Source organism: Mobula birostris, chromosome 17, assembly GCF_030028105.1.
Source record: "Mobula birostris isolate sMobBir1 chromosome 17, sMobBir1.hap1, whole genome shotgun sequence".
In the NCBI taxonomy this organism is placed as follows: Eukaryota; Metazoa; Chordata; class Chondrichthyes; order Myliobatiformes; family Myliobatidae; genus Mobula; species Mobula birostris.
In genome coordinates, this window is record NC_092386.1 from 45,226,338 (window position 1) to 45,247,525 (window position 21,188).

The 21,188-nt window shown below is 42.0% G+C and overlaps 1 protein-coding gene across 4 annotated transcripts in view; it reads left to right on the top strand.

Moving 5' to 3' along the window:
* Positions 1-20,976, top strand: part of aopep (aminopeptidase O (putative)) — a 214,497-nt gene extending 193,521 nt beyond the window's left edge. Inside the window, exons 16-17 of one of the 4 annotated variants that reach the window (XM_072281630.1) lie at positions 12,843-13,002; positions 20,452-20,540. In XM_072281630.1, coding sequence (XP_072137731.1) covers positions 12,843-12,983 — 141 coding nt within the window. In that variant the 3' untranslated portion in view covers positions 12,984-13,002; positions 20,452-20,540. Of the gene's footprint in view, positions 1-12,842; positions 13,003-20,451 lie in introns of all 4 variants that reach the window. The other 3 variants (XM_072281632.1, XM_072281633.1, XM_072281634.1) reach the window with 3 other exon arrangements.
* The last annotated feature ends 212 nt before the right edge of the window (positions 20,977-21,188 follow it).

A 21,188-nucleotide genomic window follows, 5' to 3' on the forward strand; every position in this document is an offset into this window, starting at 1 on the left:
TACATCCTTTCTTAGCTAACAAATCCAAAACTGCTCACAATACTCCCAAGTGCAACATCACCAATGCCTCATAAAATGTCAGCTTTACATCTTTGCTTTTACATTCTAGTCCTCTAAAAATGAATGCTAACATTAAATTTGCCTTTCTTACCACTGACTCTACCTGCAAGTTAACCTTTTGGGAATCCTCCACGAGTACTCCCATGTCCCTTTGCAACTCTGATTTTTGAATTCCCCCCCCATTTAGAAAATAATCTGGACCTCTATTATTTCTGTTAAAAGGCATGACAATACATTTCCCTGCACTACATTCCATCGGTCACCTCTTTGTCCATTTTCCCAATGTGTCTAAGTCCTTCTGCGGACACCCTACTTCCTCAGCACCACCTGCCCCTCCACCTATCTTGGTGTCATCCCCAAACCTGGTCACAAGACCATCAATTCCGTCATTCAAAGCATTGGAGTATGATGTGAAAAGAAGCAGTCCCGGCACTGACCCCTGCAGAACACCAGTAGTCACAGGCAGCTGACCAGGAAAGGTCCCCTTTATTCCCACTCCTTGCCTCCTGCCAGTCAACCAACCTTTTACCCATGCTAGCAATGTTCCTAATTTTAAATCTGCTTACTGAGTTATAGAGCCAGATACAAAGTCTATGTAAATGAAACATTTAAAACGGTATAGGCTGGAAATTTGAAATAAACAGAAATACTCAGCAGCTCAATCAGTATCTGTGGAAGTAGAATCAAAATTAAACATTCCAGTTTGAACATCTTTCTTTGGATGTGTGTAATGACTTTTTTCTCTTTATTCTTCCTTTGGTTATGCCAAATAAGTGAAACTGATGGACATAGACATAGACATACTTTATTGATCCCAAGGGAAATTGAGTTTCGTTACAGCTGCATCAACTAAGAATAGAGCATAAATGTAGAAATACAAAAACCCACAAGCAATCAAGCTACAATATGCAAACTATGCCAGATGGAAATAAGTCCAGGACCAGTCTATTGGCTCAGGGTGTCTGACCCTCCATGGGACGTGCTGCAGAGTTCGATGGCCCCAGGCAGGAACAACCTCCCGTGACGCCCAGTGTTGTATCTCGGTGGAATATGGCCGGAGTCCAGCAGCAAAAAGTTCAGTGTCCGGGCTACAAACACCTTCCTCGATCGTAATATGACCAGGATTGCACCATCCGTTGTTAACCAGAACAGCAAGCCCCCAACTCCTTTACGCTTACCACTCTCAGTGCACTTCTGGTCAGCCCGAACGGTCTGGAAGCCCTCCGTGGAAAAGTTTTGGTTGGGTATGTCCACGTGCAGTCCAAGTGGAGAACTCCTCTTCTCCATAAGTCTCTGTTGTCTCGACCCGGTCCTCTTTCCTTGCCTTTTTGATCCCCCTCTGCATCCTCTGTGTGTTTTCCTCCAGATTTCAGCAGGGGTGTCCGCCGCTCTGTTCGCTAAACCGGCCGGCATAAGCGTAATCAGTTGGTCCCTGGAATAAACAATGCGACCGTACAGCTGCCCTGCTAATGAGACGTGTCCAAATGTAACTATTTCCAGCGCTAAAAACCCAAATAAAACTCTCTCCACCAGCATGTTAGAGTGGGTGCAGCTTCAATGTGTTACCGTGAAAAAAATACAACAAATAACGTAAATTAAAAAAGTAAGAAAACTAGTCAGAACGGCTGTAACAGGCGGCATGCAGGACCGGCGCATGCGCACTAAACTGGTCTTGGCCAGAAACATTGACTTTACTCGTACTCTTTTCCTAGATGCTGCCTGGCCTGCTGAGTTCCTCCAGCATTTTCTGTGTATTGCTTAGATTTTCAGCATCTGCAGATTTTCTCTTGTAGATGATACTAGGTTGTGACCAAAGTGAGCTATTGTCTGCTATATTTCAGTTCTGTTCCTCTAGATCTAATCTTGTGTTTTGGAACTTATCTGATTCATATTTTTTTTTAGACATTTGAGAATCTGTGCTATTTATTCCGTCAGTTAGCATAACTGCAACTTGCCACTTACAATAAGTGGCCCCATAGTGATGCAGTAAGCTCGGAGTGGATGCTGAAATGAGCAGAGACAGCGTGAAGCTGCTGTGCTCCCTTCATTGGAGTTAACTGCTGCATGATTAGTTATTTTTCACAGTCCCCTTGACGACTTTTGAGAGCTATCAAAATTATGCTTTTCGTTGTCACAAGATTTAAACAGCGTTCTCAGTCTTTAGTACAGTGTACCGACTTAATTTGAAATTAATGTACCAGACATACAGCCATGCTTTTGTAAATTTATTGATATATTTTGTCCCAATCTTTCTCTACTTCAATTATTGGCATCTATTATCTCTTGCTTGATAGCCATTCGGCTGCCTTTTCCCTATATAAGACATAGGATCAGAATTAGGCCATTCAGCCCATTGAGTCTGCTCCACCATACCATCATGGCTGATTCCGGATCCCACTCAACTCCATACACCTGTCTTCTCGCCATATCCTTTGGTGCCCTGACTGATCAGAAAACGATCAATTTCCGCTTTAAGTATACTGATGGACTTTGGCCTCCACTGCAGTCTGCGGCAGAGCATTCCAGAGATTCATGACCTGCTGGCTAAAACAAATTCCTCCTTACCACTTTTCTAAAAGGTCACCCCTCAATTTTGCAGCTGTACTATCTAGTTCTGGATACCCCACCATAGGAAACATCTTTTCCACATCCATCCTATCTGGTCCTTTCAACATTTGGTAGGTTTCAGTGAGATCCCCCTGCATTCTTCTAAATTCCAGTGAGTACAGGCCCAAAGCTGCCAAACGCTTCTTATATGTTAACCCCTTCATTCCTGGAATTAACTTCGTGAACCTTCTCTGGACTCTCTCCAACGACAACATATCCTTTCTGAGATATGGGGCCCAAAACTGTTGACAATACTCTAAGTGCGACCTGACTAGTGTCTTATAAAGCCTCAACATTATCTTCTTGTATTTATATTCCATTCCCCTTGAAATAAATACCACAGACTCAACCTGTAAATTAACCTTCTTGGAGTCTTGTACAAGGACTCCGAAGTCCCTCTGCACCTCTGATGTTTGAACCTTCTCTTCTCACTTAGATAAAAATCTGCACTATTGTTCTTTTTAACAAAATGCATCATCATTTTCCCAACACTGTATTCCATCTGCCACTTTTTTGCTCATTCTTCTGATTTGTCTAAGTCCTTCTGCAAATCACATTGCTTCCTCAGCACTACCTACCCGTCCACCTATCTTCGTATCATCCGCAAACTTTGCCACAAAGCTATCAATTCCATTATGTAAATCATTGACAGACAATGGGAAAGTAGCGGTCCCAATACTAACCCCCGAGGAACACCACTAGTCACTGGCAGCCATCCAGAATAGACCCCTTTTATTACCACTGGCTGCCTCATGCCTATCAGGCATTCCTCTATCCATGCCATATCTTTCCTGTAACGCCACAGGATTTTAGCAACACACATCAAAATTGCTGGTGAAAGCAGCAGGCCAGGCAGCAACTCTAGGAAGAGGTACAGTCGACGTTGCAGGCCGAGATCCTTCGTCAGGACCACAGGATTTTATCTTGTTAAGCAGCCTCATATGTAGCATCTTATCAAACGCCTTCTGAAAATCCAAGTAAATGACATCTACTTTCTCTCCTTTGTCCACCATGCCTGTCACTTCCTCGAAGAACTCTTAACAGAACTGTCATGCATGATTTCCCTTTACATGCTGACTTTGACTTATTTTATCATGAGTCTCCAAGTACTCCAAAACCTCATCCTTAATAATAGATTCCAGCACTTTCCCAACTACTGAGGTTAGGCTAACTGGCCTAAAATTTCTTTTGCCTTCCTCCTTTCTTAAAGAGTGGAGTGATATTTGCAATCTTCCAGTCCTCCAGGACCATGCCAGAATCAAGTTATTCTTGAAAGATCATGACCAATGCATCCGTTATCTCTTCAGCAACCACTCTCAGGACTCTGGGATGTAGTCCATCTGGTCCAGATGACTTATCCATCTTAAGACCTTTGAATTTGCCTAGCACCTTTTCCTTTGTAATAGCAATGACACTCATTCCTGCTCCCTGACACTCATGGACCTCTGGCATACTGTTAGTGTCTTCCACAGTGAAGACCGATGCAAAGTAAAGTCATCTGCCATTTCTTTGTCCCCCTCACCAGCATCATTTTCCAGCTCTCACCCCTCTGTTACTCCTTATATAACTGAAAAAACTATTAGTATCCTGCTTTATACTATAGGCTAGTTTACCCTCATATTTCATCTTTTCCCTCCATATAGCTTTTTTAGTTGCCTTTTGCTGGATTTTAAAAGCTTCCAAATCATCTCCCACTCACTTTTGCTACCTTATATGCCCAAGGAAACTTGGCTTTTATGCAGTCCTTAACTTCCCTTGTCAGCCACAGTTGCCTACCCCTGCCATTTGAGAACTACTTCTGTGGGACTATCCTGTGCCTTGTGAACTATTCCCAGAAACTTCAGCCCTCTGTTCTGCCGTCATCCCCACCAGCATCCTCCTCCAATCCACCTGGACAAGCTCCTCTTTCATATCTCTGTAATTCTCTTTATTCCATGGCGATACTGATACATGTGACTTGTGCTTCCCTCTCTCAGATTGCAATATGAATTCAGCCATATTATGATCACTACATCCTAAGGGTTCTTTTATGTTAAGCGATCCTAATACGATCTAGGTTATTACATAGCACCCAATCTAAAATAGCCTTTACCCTAGTAGGCTCAAGCACAAACTGCTCTAAAAAGCCATCTCATAGGCGTTCAACAAACTCTCCTCCTTGCGATCCGACACCAACCTGATTTTCCCAAACCCCTTGCGTATTAAAGTCCCCCATTGCAATCATGACATTACCCTTATTGTATTCCTTTTTCAGCTCCCTTTGCTTTCTCAAACCCACATCTTGGCTACTATTTGGAGGCAAATATATGATTTTTACCCTTGCATTTTCTTAACTCCACCCATAAAGATTCAACATTCTCTGACCCTATGTCATCTCTTTCTAAAGATATAATTCTATCTCTTACCAACAGAGCCACCCCACCACCTATGCCTTCCTACCTGTCCTTTCGATACAAAGTATATCCTTTGATGTTAAGCTCCCAACTAAGGCCTTCTTTCAGTCACCACTCAGTGATGCCCACAGTGTCATACCGGCCAATCTCTTAATTGTGCCACAAGTTCGTCCACCTTATTCCGAATGCTATGCGCATTTAAATACAGCATCTGCAGCAGTCCTGCAATTGTCTGCATTTGTACCCAATCACTGGCTTATCCTTCCTTACATTCATGTTACACCCATTATCTACTTGTGAACCAGCCTGATTCCTATCCTCCTGCCATATTAGTTTAAACCACTACCAACAGCTCTAGTAAGCCTGCCCACAAGAATATTGGTCTCCCCCAGATTCAAGTGCCATCCTTCCCTTATGTACAGGTCCCACCTGCCCCAGAAAAGGTCCCAATTATTCAGAAATCTGAATCCCCGCCCCCTGCTCCAATTCATCAGCCATACATTTATCTGCCACCTCATTCGATTCCTATCCTCTCTGTATGGCACAGGCAGCAATCCTGAGATAACTACCTTTGAGGTCCTGCTTGTCAACTTCTTTCCTAACTCCCTCTGTTCTGTTTTCAGGACCTCCTCCATTTTTTTTATTTATGTTGTTGGTACCAATATGTAGCACAATTTCTGGCTGCTCACCCTCACTTTTCAGGATATTGTGGATGCGTTCAGAAACATCGCAGATCCTGGCACCTGGGAGGTGTTTCTTTTTCACATCCACAGAATAAGTTGTTTGTCTCCCTAACTATAAGGTCCTCTGTTACTGCTGCCATCCTCTTCAGTTTCCTACCCTTCTGAGCCACATGGGCAGACTCAGTGCCAGAGGCACTGTTGAAGGGAATGGCCGCAGGCGTGTTCTCCACTACCTGATGTTCTCCCTTTCCTCTCCTGACAGTTATCCATTTATCTGTCTCCTGTAGCCTTGGAGTGACTACCTTCCTGTAGCTCCTGTCTACCACCTCTTCTCGATCCCTAACAAGCCAAAGGTCATTGAGCTGCAGGTCCAGTTCCTTAACATGTTCATGAAGGAGCTGCTTGTGTTGTTGTTCTGTCGTTAAGGCGAGTCCGACTCTTCCTGACCTCAGGGTTTTCATGGCACGATACGGAAGTAGATTGCCAGGCCTTTCTTCCACGCAGATACTGCTGCTGCCCAGGTTGGGACCCGGCTGGGTTTGAACTCAGGACCTTCTGCCTTGAAGATACCACCACACCACCAGGAGCTGGTAGTCTCCCGGAAATCCCACATCTGACACCCAGAACAGAACACTGGTCATGTAGACATACAATCTATTTAACCAATTTCCCCCGGGATCAATAAAGTATGACTATAACTATGACTATTCTTCCAAAAGTTAAATAAGAAAAAAGAAATAAGGAATGAACTTACCTAATTATCTTGCCTGTTTACATACCTACATGTTTACATGCCTACTTACAGGCCTGTTCTCGGCTCTGCCTGTTGAACCAAAGCCTTACCACTCTAATTCAGACCACTCCCATGATGACCGCTCTGCTAGACGGTACCCCTCTTTTATGGAGACTGGGTTTTTAAAGCTCTTTGCTGGACTTGTGCAGGAATGCTTCTAATGCATCTGTACCGTACTCCAAAGTTCCGATATCCTTGAGATTATTGTGCTGGTTGCTATTGAAACACTTTAAATTAAATATAATACATCTGTATCATGCTAACCTAAATTTTCTGTCATTTAAAATAAATGAGTCTTGTTAAACTTAACATTATGAAATTTGCACTCCATTTCCTAGAAATTTCATTCATTCATATTTGAGCAACAATCCATTGCTATGGCAGCCATTTAACTAATTAGTCGTAAATCTCTGGATGTTCAATGTCTCTTTTTAAATGTAAAATTGTTTTCACTTGTATAGTCTGATTATTCCTTCCCAATAAATTTTGATACCCGTGTAAGTAGTGTCATTACAATTTTTTCCCAAACTTTAATGTGGAGGAAGTCCATCTGGAGTAGTGGTTTTATCCTCAATGAATTTGAATGATTATAAATGTTCTGCTGAAAGGTCATTCACCTGAAATTTTGGCTGTGTTTCTTTTTCCACAGTTAAGTGGAAACATTTGCCCAGCAAACCAGAACCATTATTTGTGTTGCTTTCATACTTCTACTTTGACTATGAACAAAAACAATCCAATAAAATACTGCAAACAAATGTTTGATTCATGTATTCTCTATTGAGATTATTTAATAGTAGATAGTATTGATTAGCCATCTCCTCCTTGCATTTGAACTTGTGGCTTTTCTGACTAGAACAACAGCTAGTTTTGTTCTAAAAGAATTTGAATGGGCTGGTGAGGGTTCAGAGCTACAGAGGGCTAAAGCCCTTTCATGATGAAAGTGGATCAGTGGCACAGCAGAGACATTGCTGGGAAAATGTCGAGCGGGGAAGGTTTAGGAACAGGAAAACTTATTGGAACTTGTGAGATTAAAGGGGCAGTGAGGAAATGGGAGCCCTGTAATGGTTTTCAAAATGCAGGAATGGTTTTCAAATACGTAAGGAAATAGAAAACAAAACACTTGAAGTTTGTTATCGAAACTTCGCTGAACAAGGTTGGTACAGTAGCACCCAAGCATGAGATGGACTTGGGAGCATGTAAAGTGTGGTTTGTTTACATTGTACTGAGATTATTGGAAATGAAGCTTTCATTACTTTCTTTGGAAGGATTGATCTTCAGGAAAAACAAAAAAAAAGATGATAAACAATGTATTATTGTAAGATTGTAAACAAAAGACAGGAGAAAGTGAGTATAGACACACTCCTTAAGTAGTCCCTTAGAGCTGAGGATAACTTTCTCAGGTTTGTAGGTTGATGTAGGAATGGCAGACGCCTGAGCAGAAGTGACAGACAGAAGAGCAGAATAGATAGCTTGTAAGGTGGTTCACACCTTTTCCAGTTTACACTGGGCTTCTGCATGCACTGGATGCATGGTTCTGAGGTTCTCAGTGCCATCCTGATGCTCCTTCCCATTCGGAGCAAGATGAGGCGGGAATTTACAGGAATCAATGTGTGGGTAGAACATAGAAAACTTACACAACACAATACAGCCCCTTCAGCCCACAAAGCTGTACCGAACATGTCCTTACCTTACAAATTACTAAGCCCTCTACTTTACTGAGCTCAGGTACCTGTCCAGGAGTCTCTTAAAAGACCCTATCATGTGCACCTCTACCACCATCGCTGGCAGCCCATTCCATGCACTCACCACTTACCCGTGACATCTCCTCTGCACCTACTTCCAAGCGCCTTAAAACTATGCCCTCTCGTGCTAACCATTTCAGCCCTGGGGAAAAGCCTCTGACTATCCACACGATCAATGCCTCTCATCATCTTATATACCTCTATCAAGTCACCTCTCATCCTTGTGTCGCTCCAAGGAGAAAAGGCCGAGTTCACTCAACCTATTCTCATAAGGCATGCTCCCCAATCCAGGCAACATCCTTATAAATCTCCTTTGCACCCTTTCTATGGTTTCCATGTCCTTCTGATAGTGAGGCGACCAGAACTGAGCACAGTACTTCAAGTGGGGTCTGACCAGGTGCAATATTACCTCTCGGCTCCTAAACTCAATCCCACAATTGATGAAGGCCAATGCATGGTATGCCTTCTTAACCACAGAGTCAACCTGCGCAGCAGCTTTGAGTGTCCTATGGACTCGGACCCGGAGATCCCTCTGATCCTCCACACTGCCAAGAGTCTTACCATTGATACTATATTCTGCCATCATATTTGACTTACCAAAATGAACTACCTCATACTTATCTGGGTTGAACTCCATCTGTCACTTCTCAGCCCACTTTTGCATCCTATCAATGTCCCTTGTAACCTGTGACAGCCCTCCACACTATCCACAACACCCCCAACCTTTGTGTCATCAGCATATTTACTAGCCCATCCCTCCACTTCCTCAATCCAGGTCATTTATAAAAATCACAAAGAGTAGGGGTCCCAGAACAGATCCCTGAGGCACACCACTGGTCACCGGCCTCCATGCAGAATATGACCTGTCTGCAACCACTCTTTGCCTTCTGTGGGCAAGCCAGTTCTAGATCCACAAAGCAATGCCCCCTTGGATCCCATGCCTCCTTACTTTCTCAATAAGCCTTGCATGGGGTACCTTATCAAACGCCTTGCTAAAATCCATATACTCTACATCTACGGCTCTACCTTCAATGTGTTTAGTCACATTCTCAAAAAATCCAATGAGGCTCATAAGGCACGACCTGCCCTTGACAAAACCATGATGAATATTCCTAATCATATTATACCTCTCCAAATATTCCTAAATCCTGCCTCTCAGGATCTTCTCCATCAACTTACCAACCACTGAAGTAAGACTTACTGGTCTATAATTTCTTGGGCTATCCTTACTCCCTTTCTTGAATAAGGGAACAACATCCACAATCCTCCAGTCCTTCGGAACCTCTCCTGTCCTCATTGATGATGTAAAGATTATTGCCAGAGGCTCAGCAATCTCCTCCCTTGCTTCCCACAGTAGCCTGGGGTACATCCCATCCAGTCCCGATGACTTATCCAACTTGATGCTTTCCAAAAGCTCCAGCACATCCTCTTTCTTAATATCTACATGCTCAAGTTTTTCAGTTCACTGCAAGTCATCCCTACAATCGCCAAGATCCTTTTCCGCAGTGAATACCGAAGCAAAGTATTCATTAAGTACCTCCGCTATTTCCTCCGGTTCCATACACACTTTTCCATTGTCGCACTTGATTGGTCCTATTCTCTCACGTCTCAGCCTCTTGCTCTTCACATACTTATAGAATGCCCTGGAGTTTTCCTTAATCCTGTCCGCCAAGGCCTTCTCATGGCCCCTTCTGGCTCTCCTAATTTCATTCTTAAGTTCCTTCCTGCTAGGCTTATAATCTTCTAGATTCGTATAGTTGCCTAGTTTTTTGAACCTTTTGTACGCTCTCCTTGACTAGATTCACATCAGTCTTTGTGCACCACGGATCTTGTACCCTACCATCCTTTCCATGTCTCATTGGAACGTACCTACTCAGAACCCCACGCAAATATCCCCTGAACATTTGCCACATTTCTTCTGTACATTTCCCTGAGAACATCTGTTTCCAATTTATGGTTCCAAGTTCCTACCTGATAGCCTCATAGTTCCCCTTACTCCAATTAAATGTCTCCCTAACTTGTCTGTTGCTATCCCTCTCCAGTGCTATAGTAAAGGAGATAGAATTGTGATCACTATCTCCAAAATGCTCTCCCACTGAGAGAACTGACACCTGACCAGGTTCATTTCCCAATACCAAATCAAGTACAACCTCTCCTCTTGTAGGCTTATCTACATATTGTGTGAAAAAACCTTCCTGAACACACCAAACAAACTCCACCCCATCTAAACCCCCTGCTCTAGGGAGATGCCACTCAATATTTAGGAAATTAAAATCTCCCACCACGACAACCCTGTTATTATTACACCTTTCCAGAATCTGTCTCCCTATCTGCTCCTCGATGTCCCTGTTACTATTGGGCGGTCTATAAAAAACACTCAGTCGAATTATTGACCCCTTCCTATTCCTGACTTCCACCCACAGAGACTCCGTAGACAATCCCTCCACAACTTCCTCCTTTTCTGCAGCTGTGACACTATCTCTGATCAGCAGTGCCACGCCCCCACCTCTTTTGCCTCTCTCCCTATTTCTTCTGAAACATCTAAAGCCTGGCACTTGAAGTAACCATTCCTGCCCCTGAGCCATCCAAGTCTCTGTAATGGTCACAACATCATAGCTTCAAGTGCTGATCCACGCTGTAAGCTCATCTGCTTTATTCATGATACTCCTCACATTAAAATAGACATATCTCAAACCGTCAGACTAAGCGCATCCCTTCTCTATCACCTGCCTATCCTTCCTTTTGCACTGTCTCCAAACTTTCTCTATTTGTGAGCCAAGCTCCCTTTCCTCTGTCACTTCAGTTTGGTTCCCACCCCCCAGCAATTCTAGTTTAAACTCTCCCCAATAGCCTTAGCAACCCTTCCCACCAGGTTGTTAGTCCCCCTCGAATTCAAGTGCAACTCGTCCTTTTTGTACAGGTCACACCTGCCCCGGAAGAGGTCCCAATGATCCCGAAATCTGAATCCCTGCCCCCTGCTCCAATCCCTCAGCCACGCATTTGTCCTCCACCTCATTCTATTCCTATACTTACTGTCATGTGACATAGGCAGTAATCCCGAGATTACTACTTATGAGGCCCTGCTTCTCAACTTCTTTCCTAACTCCCTGTAGTCTTTTTTTCAGGATCTCCTCCCTTTTCCTACCTATGTCGTTAGTATCAATATGTACCACGACCTTTGGCTGTTCTCCTTCCCATTTCAAGATATCGTGGACGTTATCAGAAACATCCCGGACCCTGGCACCTGGGAGGCAAACTACCATCCGCATTTCTTTCCTGTGCCCACAGAACCGCCTATCTGACCCACTAACTATAGAGTCCCCTATCACTGCTGCCATCCTCTTCCTTTCCCTACCCTTCTGAGCCACAGAGCCAGTCTCTACCAGAGGCGCGACCACTGTCGCTTCCCCCAGGTAGGTCATCCCCCCCCCCCCCCCCCCAACAGTACTCAAGCAGGAATACTTATTGTTAAGGGGACAGCCACTGGGGTACTCTCTAGCACCTGCTTCTTGCCTTTCCCTCTCCTGACTGTTAGCCACTTCTCTGCCTCCTGTGGTCCTGGGGTGACTATCTGCCTATAGTTCCTCTCTATCACCTCCTGACTCTCCCTGAGCTAACGAAGGTCATCGAGCTGCGGCTCGAGTTCCCTAACGCGGTCTCTAAGGAGCTGCAGCTCGACGCACCTGGTGCAAATGTGGGAGTCCGGGAGTTTCTAGGACTTCCCACATCTGACACCGAGCACAGAAAACTGGCCTCACACACATACTTTCTGTCTTTATTTTAAACAGATAACCTACCTGGCCTCGACCCTTTATTGCCAAAGCCCCATTGAGCCAAAGCCTTCCTACTCTGTCTCCCTCTACGCTGACGCCCGCTCTGTAAATCTGTCTTCCTTTTAAACTCTTCCTGCTGTTCTGACTGGCCGACCTCCACGCGCTTGCGCAGTCATGCCCCGTTCAAACTGCCGAAGAAATAACAAAATATTGGAAATGGCCCTTTTTTTCCAAGATCTTGCAGAGGCAGATTGGACATAGATAATTAAATATACAGTATTTAAACATATTTTGTAATCTGAATGAACTCATTTGTTATAACTTGGGTTTAATGGATATCATTCTAAGTACACTAAAGTGCTCTATTGTAAGTTTTGGCTTTGTACATCTAAGTGCAAAGAAGGTCACTTGATTTTCTTTAATGCTTGTTTTCTCTCAATGTTTAAAATACATAATAACAGTTATTTCCCAAAATTCAAGTGTAGGACTAAATTCCTTCAATAAATTAACCATGAATAAAGGCGTATGTCTGTTTTCCATGTCAGATTGAAGATACTTTATAGTTTTCCAGTACAATTTTAATGACATTGAACATCAAAAGGAAAACATAACTTGCAATGCATGTGTTCAAGCATGTTCGGCGCGGTACTGAATGATTACACAGCACAGTTAAATGATAAAATAGCAAAGATAGGAACAACTATTTTAAAGAGGGATTTAAAAGTTAACTTTGGAAATTATAGTTTCTGCAATGCTGATACTTTTGTAAAGCTGATGTATCATTTTCCTAGGCAATGGGAGTCTACATCTATGGTGAGTTGATGGTTAATGAAGATGCCAGGCAGCAGCAACTAGCTCGCAGATGTTTTGCCATGCTTATAGAAGAGATGGATCCATCCTTGCAGAAGGTGGTGGCAGAAATGCTGTTCTAGCCAAGTGAGAGCCAACGAGGTAATTCCACAGTGGCATATTCTAATAGTTTACCTTAACTTGAGCTCCTTACGTGGCAGAAATTACTTGATTAATGCCTTGATTAGTACTGGGAGTTGGGGTAGTAGGAGTGGAAACAGGGAAACTGACTTCAGGAGCTTGCCTAAATTTAGTATTTCTGGGCCTCTCATGCAAAAGCTTGGTGGGTAATGTTCCTCGATTCAGAATTTCTGTTTTTATTACTGGATTAGAGCAGATATTACAAAGACATTGGGGGAATGGAATGGAATCTCTGCAGAGGGCAGTGAGGAAGGATATTTAGTCCAGGTAATTGTAAGAGCCACTGGGCTTTGGAGATAAAGATGCCAAATTAGAGAGAAGGTTCAGATATAGGCCTTGTGAAAATGAGATATGGCTAGAAATTGGCGGTAAATGCAATGAGATAAAAACGTGACTTTTCCAGTCAGAAAATAACTGAAAAATTCTTGCAATTATTGAAGGAGTTGCAGCAGAGGTACTGGTTTTAAGGCATGAGTCAGCAGTTGAAGTATGAGTTAAGTCTGCTGAAGCTGGCATCTTTGTATAAAGTAATGAGCTGAGAAATCATGTTAAGATTCTTAATTATAAAATACTGAATTCATGCAGAGAATAGTGAATGTTTGTAGAGGATTTCTTATGATACTTTTATTTTACATATTTATCCTACTCTCTCAATTATCTGATCAAGAAACTTTGTTAGACATTTGTTGTATCCTGTAATCTGTTCTGGCATTCTCTTTTATTGAGTCCCCTCCCCCCCCATTTTACCAATTTATCCATCCTATTCTCCACCATTATCTCTTTTTCTCTGGTAGGTTTGTTAATAGGTAGTTTAGTTTGTATAATTTTTGCCAGTAGTGATTGATTATAAGTACAACAAGAAGTTATCTGTTTCCCGGTCCACAATGAGAAATCATTGAAGAGATGAGTGCAGGTTGAGTCATGTAAATGTGGAAAGTACTGCTAGAGTCCAGAGACACAGTACTTCAGAGAAGGGTACCAAAATGGGGGACTGAACTTGGGAGATGGGTGAGGATATTTGTAGGAGAGACAAAATATGCAGAATGTGACTAGTGAAGGTGCAAGTAGGCTTTGCTATTTTGACACGTTTCGTAGTTTCCACTTCATTGCCATATCATTGTGATTAAATCCCTATTTACTTGTGGTGAAGTTTTGTCTTTGGTGCAAAAGTCAATTGACTGAAATTAATAACAAACATGAGAAAATCTGCATTTTGCTGGAAATCCAAGCAACACACACAAAATGCTGGAGGAATTCAGCAGGTCAGGCAGCGTCTATGGTAAAAAAAAGTACAGCCAACGTTTCGGGCCAAGACCCTTGCAGGACTGGAGAAAGAAAGATGAGTAGATTTAAAAGGTGGGGGGGGGGGGGGGCGGGAATAGTGAAACACAAGTGATAGGTGCCTGGCCTGCTGAGTTCCTCCAGCATTTTGTGTGTGACTGAAATTACTGGTGTGTTTTGATTTGAGGACTTTTTTGGCAGAGCTAAAAGAAATATGGATAGCTCTTTTAAAAGAAGGATTTAAATATTCACACATGCAAGCAAGAGCAGCATAAGTGGTATTACTGTAAATTGTGAGTAATAAGGGAATAATAAGAACAAATTGAGTATGTATGAATAATAATAGACTGGGAGATAGAGATAAGCAAAAAACTGGCAGAGCAGAGTTAGTTTTCTTCACAAATATTGTGGCTCACTGGCTATACCCATAATTTCAGATTTCCATCCAAGTCTTTTTAAAGTTGTTATCTTCATAGTGTAAAATATTCTGATGCAATATTCTTCACAGATTTCCTAATGGTTTTTTGAAATATATTGTGCTAGAGCTTTAATGCCAAGAAGGTTTAAAAAAAGTGAACTACTCTCTGAATGCCACAGACATCCAGGATTTATGAAACAGACAATGAATAACTTTCTAATTTTGTGTATACTTAAATAGTCTTTTCTTGATGGAGCTTAATTCTGAACTCAGCAGAGAAAGGAGTAATATTTTCTTCGGTTATTTCATGCAGTCCTAGTGGATTGCACTCAGTCAAATAGTTGGCTTTTGGATTCCCGCTTTTTTTTTAACCCTGCTTATCAACTGAGGCCTCTTGATATGTCTTCAGATACAACCTTAATTAAGTGTTTTATTGAGATTTATAATCATTCACCATGACTTAAATATTTGGTTAAGAAGGGATAAATACCTTACTACTTCATTAGTGAGGATGATGGATTCTCTCATGTGAATTCTCGTCTTGAGCAGAATTTGTCTCTGAACAGAAATCTCTGCACAGTGCTATGGATTTTTGTTTGGAATAGAAAGGAGATGAATATATTTTTTGCAAAGAGCATAAATTATAGAAGCTGAAGGTTATTTGATCTTCCAACATGTTTCTGAATATGATAAGTAGAATACTTGAATTCCTGTCAGGTTTATTAGGTAATAAATGAGTGACCAAAGGCAAGAATCCTCACAGAATCATTGTTTACAGAGAATATGGCAGATTCGTATATCACAACACTGGGTGTGTTCTTTCCCGCTAACAGTGCAGCCCACCGGGGCAGGCAATACTGCAAGTCCTCACCCTTAACTCTGGACCTCATGAGATATCATGGCTTCAGTTCCAACATGTGGAAAGAAAATCCTTCTGATTGTTTGTTTTTCTTTAATAGCTCATAACCTCTCAGAAGCATAAGTTAAAAGCAAATTGAATAAATAAATGTTTATGTTTAAAATGTAAACAGTTTATTCAAGTATAAATATGTTCTGTAACAGCGGCAGGAGTAGAAGCTGGAAATGTTATTGAATGAAATATGGAACCAAGCTGCCAGTCACAGACCCTTGAAGGTGTTTCCAACGACCATCACCACTATCCTGAAACTATATTCCCTTTACTTTTCATGGTTCCATATGTAAATAAAGATTACTTTTCTTGTTGGCATTCTCAACAAATCTGTAGAATAATAACTATAACAGAATCAATGAAAAACCACTCAAATAGGGCATTTCAACCAGAGTGCAGAAGACAACAAACTGTGCAAGTACAAAGAGAAGAAATAATAATAAATAAATGTAATGAATATTGAGAACATGAGATGAAGAGTCCTTGAAAGTGAGTCCATTGGTTGTGGGAACATCTCAATGATGGGACAAGTGAAGTTGAGTGAATTTATCCCTTTGATTCAAGAGCCTGATGGATGAGGGGTACTAACTGTTCCTGAACTTGTGGTTTGGGCCCTGAGGCTCTTGTACCTTCTTCCTGATGGCAGCAGCGAGAAGGGAGAACGCCCTGTGTGGTGAGAGTCCCTCTGGCGGATGCTGCTTTCCTGAGACAGCATTTCAGGTAGATGTGCCCAATGACTGGGAGGGCTTTACCCATGATGGATTGGGCCACTTATTGCTCATACCAAATTACCCATGAGAAAGCAATGGGCTGAAGTCCACTTGCTGGAGGTGCTTCCAAGGTTAGCAGATTGAGGCTCAGCAGTGATTAATGGAGGATGAAGGAACATGCAAGCAGTGGTGTTGTTTTGCGTCTATATTCCTTATCATTATGCTGGTAGCATGTGATGGTCTGTGAGCCTTGGTGAATAACTGCTGTGCCTTTTCCAGATGGTTCACACTGCATCCACCATAAGTCAGTGGTGGAGGAAAGGAATGTCTAATGTAATGAAGGGAATGTCTTGTGGATTTTTCTTATTTTTTCCTTATGACTAAAAGCCCTTTGGCTCATTGTGTTCGTGCTGGCTCACCCACTCATTTTCCTGTAACCTATTCTATGACAAATGTCCATTAACTGTCCCCCAATCTGCAGTTCCCCATCTACGTCAGGAACAGTAAACTGAACAGCTAGCACACCTTTTTGAAGTGGGAGGGAATGCGTGCAGTCACGCAGAGATTGCAGACTCCAAACAGAGTGAATGGTGGTCAGATGTAACTCTAGTTTGCTGGGTCTGTGAGACAATGGACTGATCTCTCTGCTGCTTTGGTAGATGGTCAAAGGCTACCGCTGATGGTAGGTAACGACAGACAGGTTGCTGCCAGAGAGATCTACTGATTCATCAGCTGAGAGACAACAGGAGGCGGTGGCCAGGAGAAGGTTTCTTGCACATATTGGATCTGATGCCATGAGATCTCATAGGGTCTGGAGTTGAAGGTTTAGGCTGCCAGCATCCCTGCCTACCACAGTATTGCCACCTCTAGTGGGTTTGTATTGTTGATGAGACAGAACTATCTGTAAAATGTGATTCTGTGAGGATGCCCGTCGCTTGACTGGACCATGGGATAGTTTCTCCAAGTTTAGACACCAGTGCCTGGATGTTTGTGAGGGAGTTTCTCTAGGCGGGCCTAGAGGCCACCTTACTGGATTCAGTATGGAAAGGCCAAAGGCAGTTTTGTTCTTTCTCTGTTTAAGTAGAGTGCTGATGGTACAACTGAATAGGTCGGAGCTTACATCAGAAGCAATTAACAGTTAACCACAATGTTGAAATAAGAACATGATACTTGGAAATCTTCAATATCATACTATGTGGCCTGTACTCAGTAATTTACAACTCACATGCATATTTTCCTAATTGGAAAATTTTGGAAAATGTTTTCTCAAAATCAGTTGCAGTCAATAGAAAAAGGTGTCCCAGGTGGTCCTAGAGCATACTGTGTATAATAAATTAATTCCATTCAACTCATTTCATTCTTAACTTTGAAAAGTCCTACAAACTATGATAGTCAGTTAATATGTGCTTGGCGTTGCGAGACTGCACCGAGTGATATTCTTGAACCTCCTGGGCAGAAGGCTCCTTATTCAGACATTTCAGTTCATTTGAAGAGGAGCACTGTCTTGACAGTTCAGTCCTCCTCCATTATTGCATTGGAGTATTAGCCTAGATTTTGTACTTCAATCTTTCTAACTTGGAAGCAATTGGTGTCAACTAAACTAAGCTGACAGTAGCACTTCGTAGCAAGCTGAAAGCATTTTCCATGGAATCAGAAAGAAGGAAATGTACAGATGAAAGGGAATACAAAGGCAGAGGTCCAGGAATTTTACTAAGTAGCTGGGAGAGAACTGAGAATGTGAACCATGGAATCTACTACTCATTAGAGGGCAGTCAGCATGTTCGACAAGTTTGACAAGAACCACCCAAATTTAGCTTAATGACAAGTGATTGGAAACAGTAAAGAAGCAGAGAGTTGGTTTTTGGTCTACGTCAGGACATTACCTTCAAATAATTAGCCTTCATCTTTGTTAAGCCGCGTCTATAATGTTAATGGCTCTATTAATATGCCAGACATCCATTGTATATTTAATTATCATTAAGAGGATCCTTGAAATTTAATGATAGTGGCTAGCTGTCAGTCTTACAAATATTAATGTGGAAGAGATAATGTAACAGCATTTTAAATGAATTGAATTGACTTTATTACTTACATCCTTCATATACATGAGTAAAAATCTTTACATTACGTCTCCGTCTAAATGTGCAATGTGCAATTTATAGTAATTTTAATAAATAGTATGTACAACAGGACAGTCAATATAACATAGAAATATAATTGTATCAGCATGAGTTAATCAGTCTGATGGCCTGGTGGAAGATGCTGTCCCGGAGCCTGTTGGTCCTGGCTTTAATGGCGTGGTACCGTTTCCCGGATGGTAGCAGCTGGAACAGTTTGTGGTTGGGGTGACTTGGGTCCCCAATGATCCTTCGGGCCCCTTTTACACAGCTGTCTTTGTAAATGTCCTGAATAGTGGGAAGTTCACATCTACAGATGCGTTGGGCTGTCTGCATCACTCTCTGCAGAGTCCTGTGATTGAGGGAGGTACAGTTCCCATACCAGGCAGTGATGCAGCCAATCAGGATGCTGTCTATTGTGCCCCTGTAGAAAGTTCTTGGGATTTGGGGGCCCATACCAAATTTCCTCAACCGTCTGAGGTGAAAGAGGCGCTGTTGTGCTTTTTTTCACCACAGAGCCGGTATGTATAGACTACGTGAAGTCCTCGGTGATGTTTATACTGAGAAACTTAAAGCTGTTCACCCTCTCAACCCCAGATCCATTGATGTCAGTAGGGGTTAGCCTGTCTCCATTCTTCTTGTAGTCCTCAAGCACCTCCTTTGTTTTTGCGACGTTGAGGGAGAGGTTGTTTTCTTGACATCACTGTGTCAGGGTGATGACTTCTTCTCTGTAGGCTGCCTCATTATTATTTGAGATTAAGCCAATCAATGTAGTATCGTCAGCAAATTTAATTAGCAGATTGGAGCTGTGGGTGGCGACACAGTCGTAGGGATACAGAGAGTAAAGGAGGGGGCTTAGGACACAGTCCTGCGGCGCACCTGTGTTGAGGGGCAGAGGTGAGGGAGCCCACTCTTATCACCTGCCGAGTGATCTGACAGGAAGTCCAGGATCCAGCTACACAAGGCAGGGTGAAGGCCAAGGTCTCTGAACTTCTTGTCAAGCCTGATGTTGAAGCTGAACTGTAGTCCAAGAACAGCATTCTCACATAAGCATCCTTCTTCTCCAGATGTGTAAGGATGGTGTGTAGAGCTGTGGCTATTGCGTCTTCTGTTGATTGGTTGTGTCGGTTGACGAATTGTAGGGGGTCCAGTTTGGGTGGTAGCAAGCTGCAGATGTAATCCTTGACCAGCCTCTCAAAGCATTTGCTTGTTATTGAGGTGAGTGCGGCAGGACACCAGTCGTTCAGGCATGTGTCCTCCTTCGTCTTTCTGGGTACAATATCAATGGTGGATGTTTTGAAGCAAGAGGGCACTCTACACTGGAGAGGGAGAGATCAACATTTTAACAGCCAAATCTACCTGAGGCCATCACCTTATTTTCCAACACATTGTATAGGTTGGAAATAAAATATTTTTTCCCAGTGATGTGCATTAACTTGGTATCCTGTAATATTTCTGTGCCAATATGTCATGTACATTTTGTGCGCTGCGCTCAGTTAAACAGACTGAAAATATTTAATTCTTTGTAGATGAAGCCTATTGCATCCCACCAAGAGATGTTTATTTTAGGAGTCTGGGCAAGATTCAAATTCCAGAGATGAATGCGGCATGTAAGAACATACCATGTTATCCAGCCCTGCAGATCCCTAATTATTAATTTGGGCAGGTATAGCAGGCTGAAACAAGTCTTGGTATGTAAAACCTGAGCCCTTAACACTTAAATTTTTAAAGAATATGTTCAAATATGCAATTTTTATCTATTTATTCAAGGAAAAGGAGAAGAACATTAACATTCATTTATGAACTTCAGTGTACCTAATGGACAGGTTAATATGAAGCCCTTGTTTAACAAGTACCCAGATGTAGTAAGTAAGCCAGTACCAAGAGTGATCCTTCTTGATCTTCAAAGGTTAGCCTGATTTCCTGTTAAGTGAGTTCAACCATTTAATAATATCTATTCTTAATGCTTTCAAGCAGGTCCATGCAGAACAGATAAATGGTGTTGGCCGGGTACACTTATCACACTGCAGACTTAGACAGCAGCCACCATTGTGAGAACCACTTCTATTGCAAGTCTCTTCAACTGTCAGTGTGAGAAGATTTTCAATTATTTTCCTTATTACTTGTATTTGAAGACATTGTTTTTGGACTAATATATATTGTATTTTTAGACATTTGAAATTAACCTGCATAGTATTTTTATTCATTATTATGAAACGTCCAAATGTGCATGTAATGTTCCTTATCAATTTTAGTGATACATTTTGCAGTATGGGCAATATTTAAGTATTGCCACAGTGATTTGTATCCCAGGACCAATCCACTGGTAAAGACACAATGCTTAATATTCTTATTTGTTTACTAGTCTTGTATACGGAATGTTGAAGAGATTTAATTTGTTCACTGCACTGAAAACATTGAATTTTACAAATTTTGCATCACAGTATGATCTACTCTGGATATAAATTAAATACATAACATACAGTATACGTGTCTCCATTCTATCTGATTTGATAAACAGCTTAATTTGCATATTCCATACTTACACATCATAATTAAAATGTATCCTCTGTTATATTCACCAAATGCACGATTTTGGAGCAATGCACTTTGATTTTCTGATTTTCAGATTTGGCTTCGTTAACTTTAGCCTTTTCTCTTGCGGGCAGAAAAGAATTGTCAGACAAGAAATGTGGTGGTCAGCAACTAAA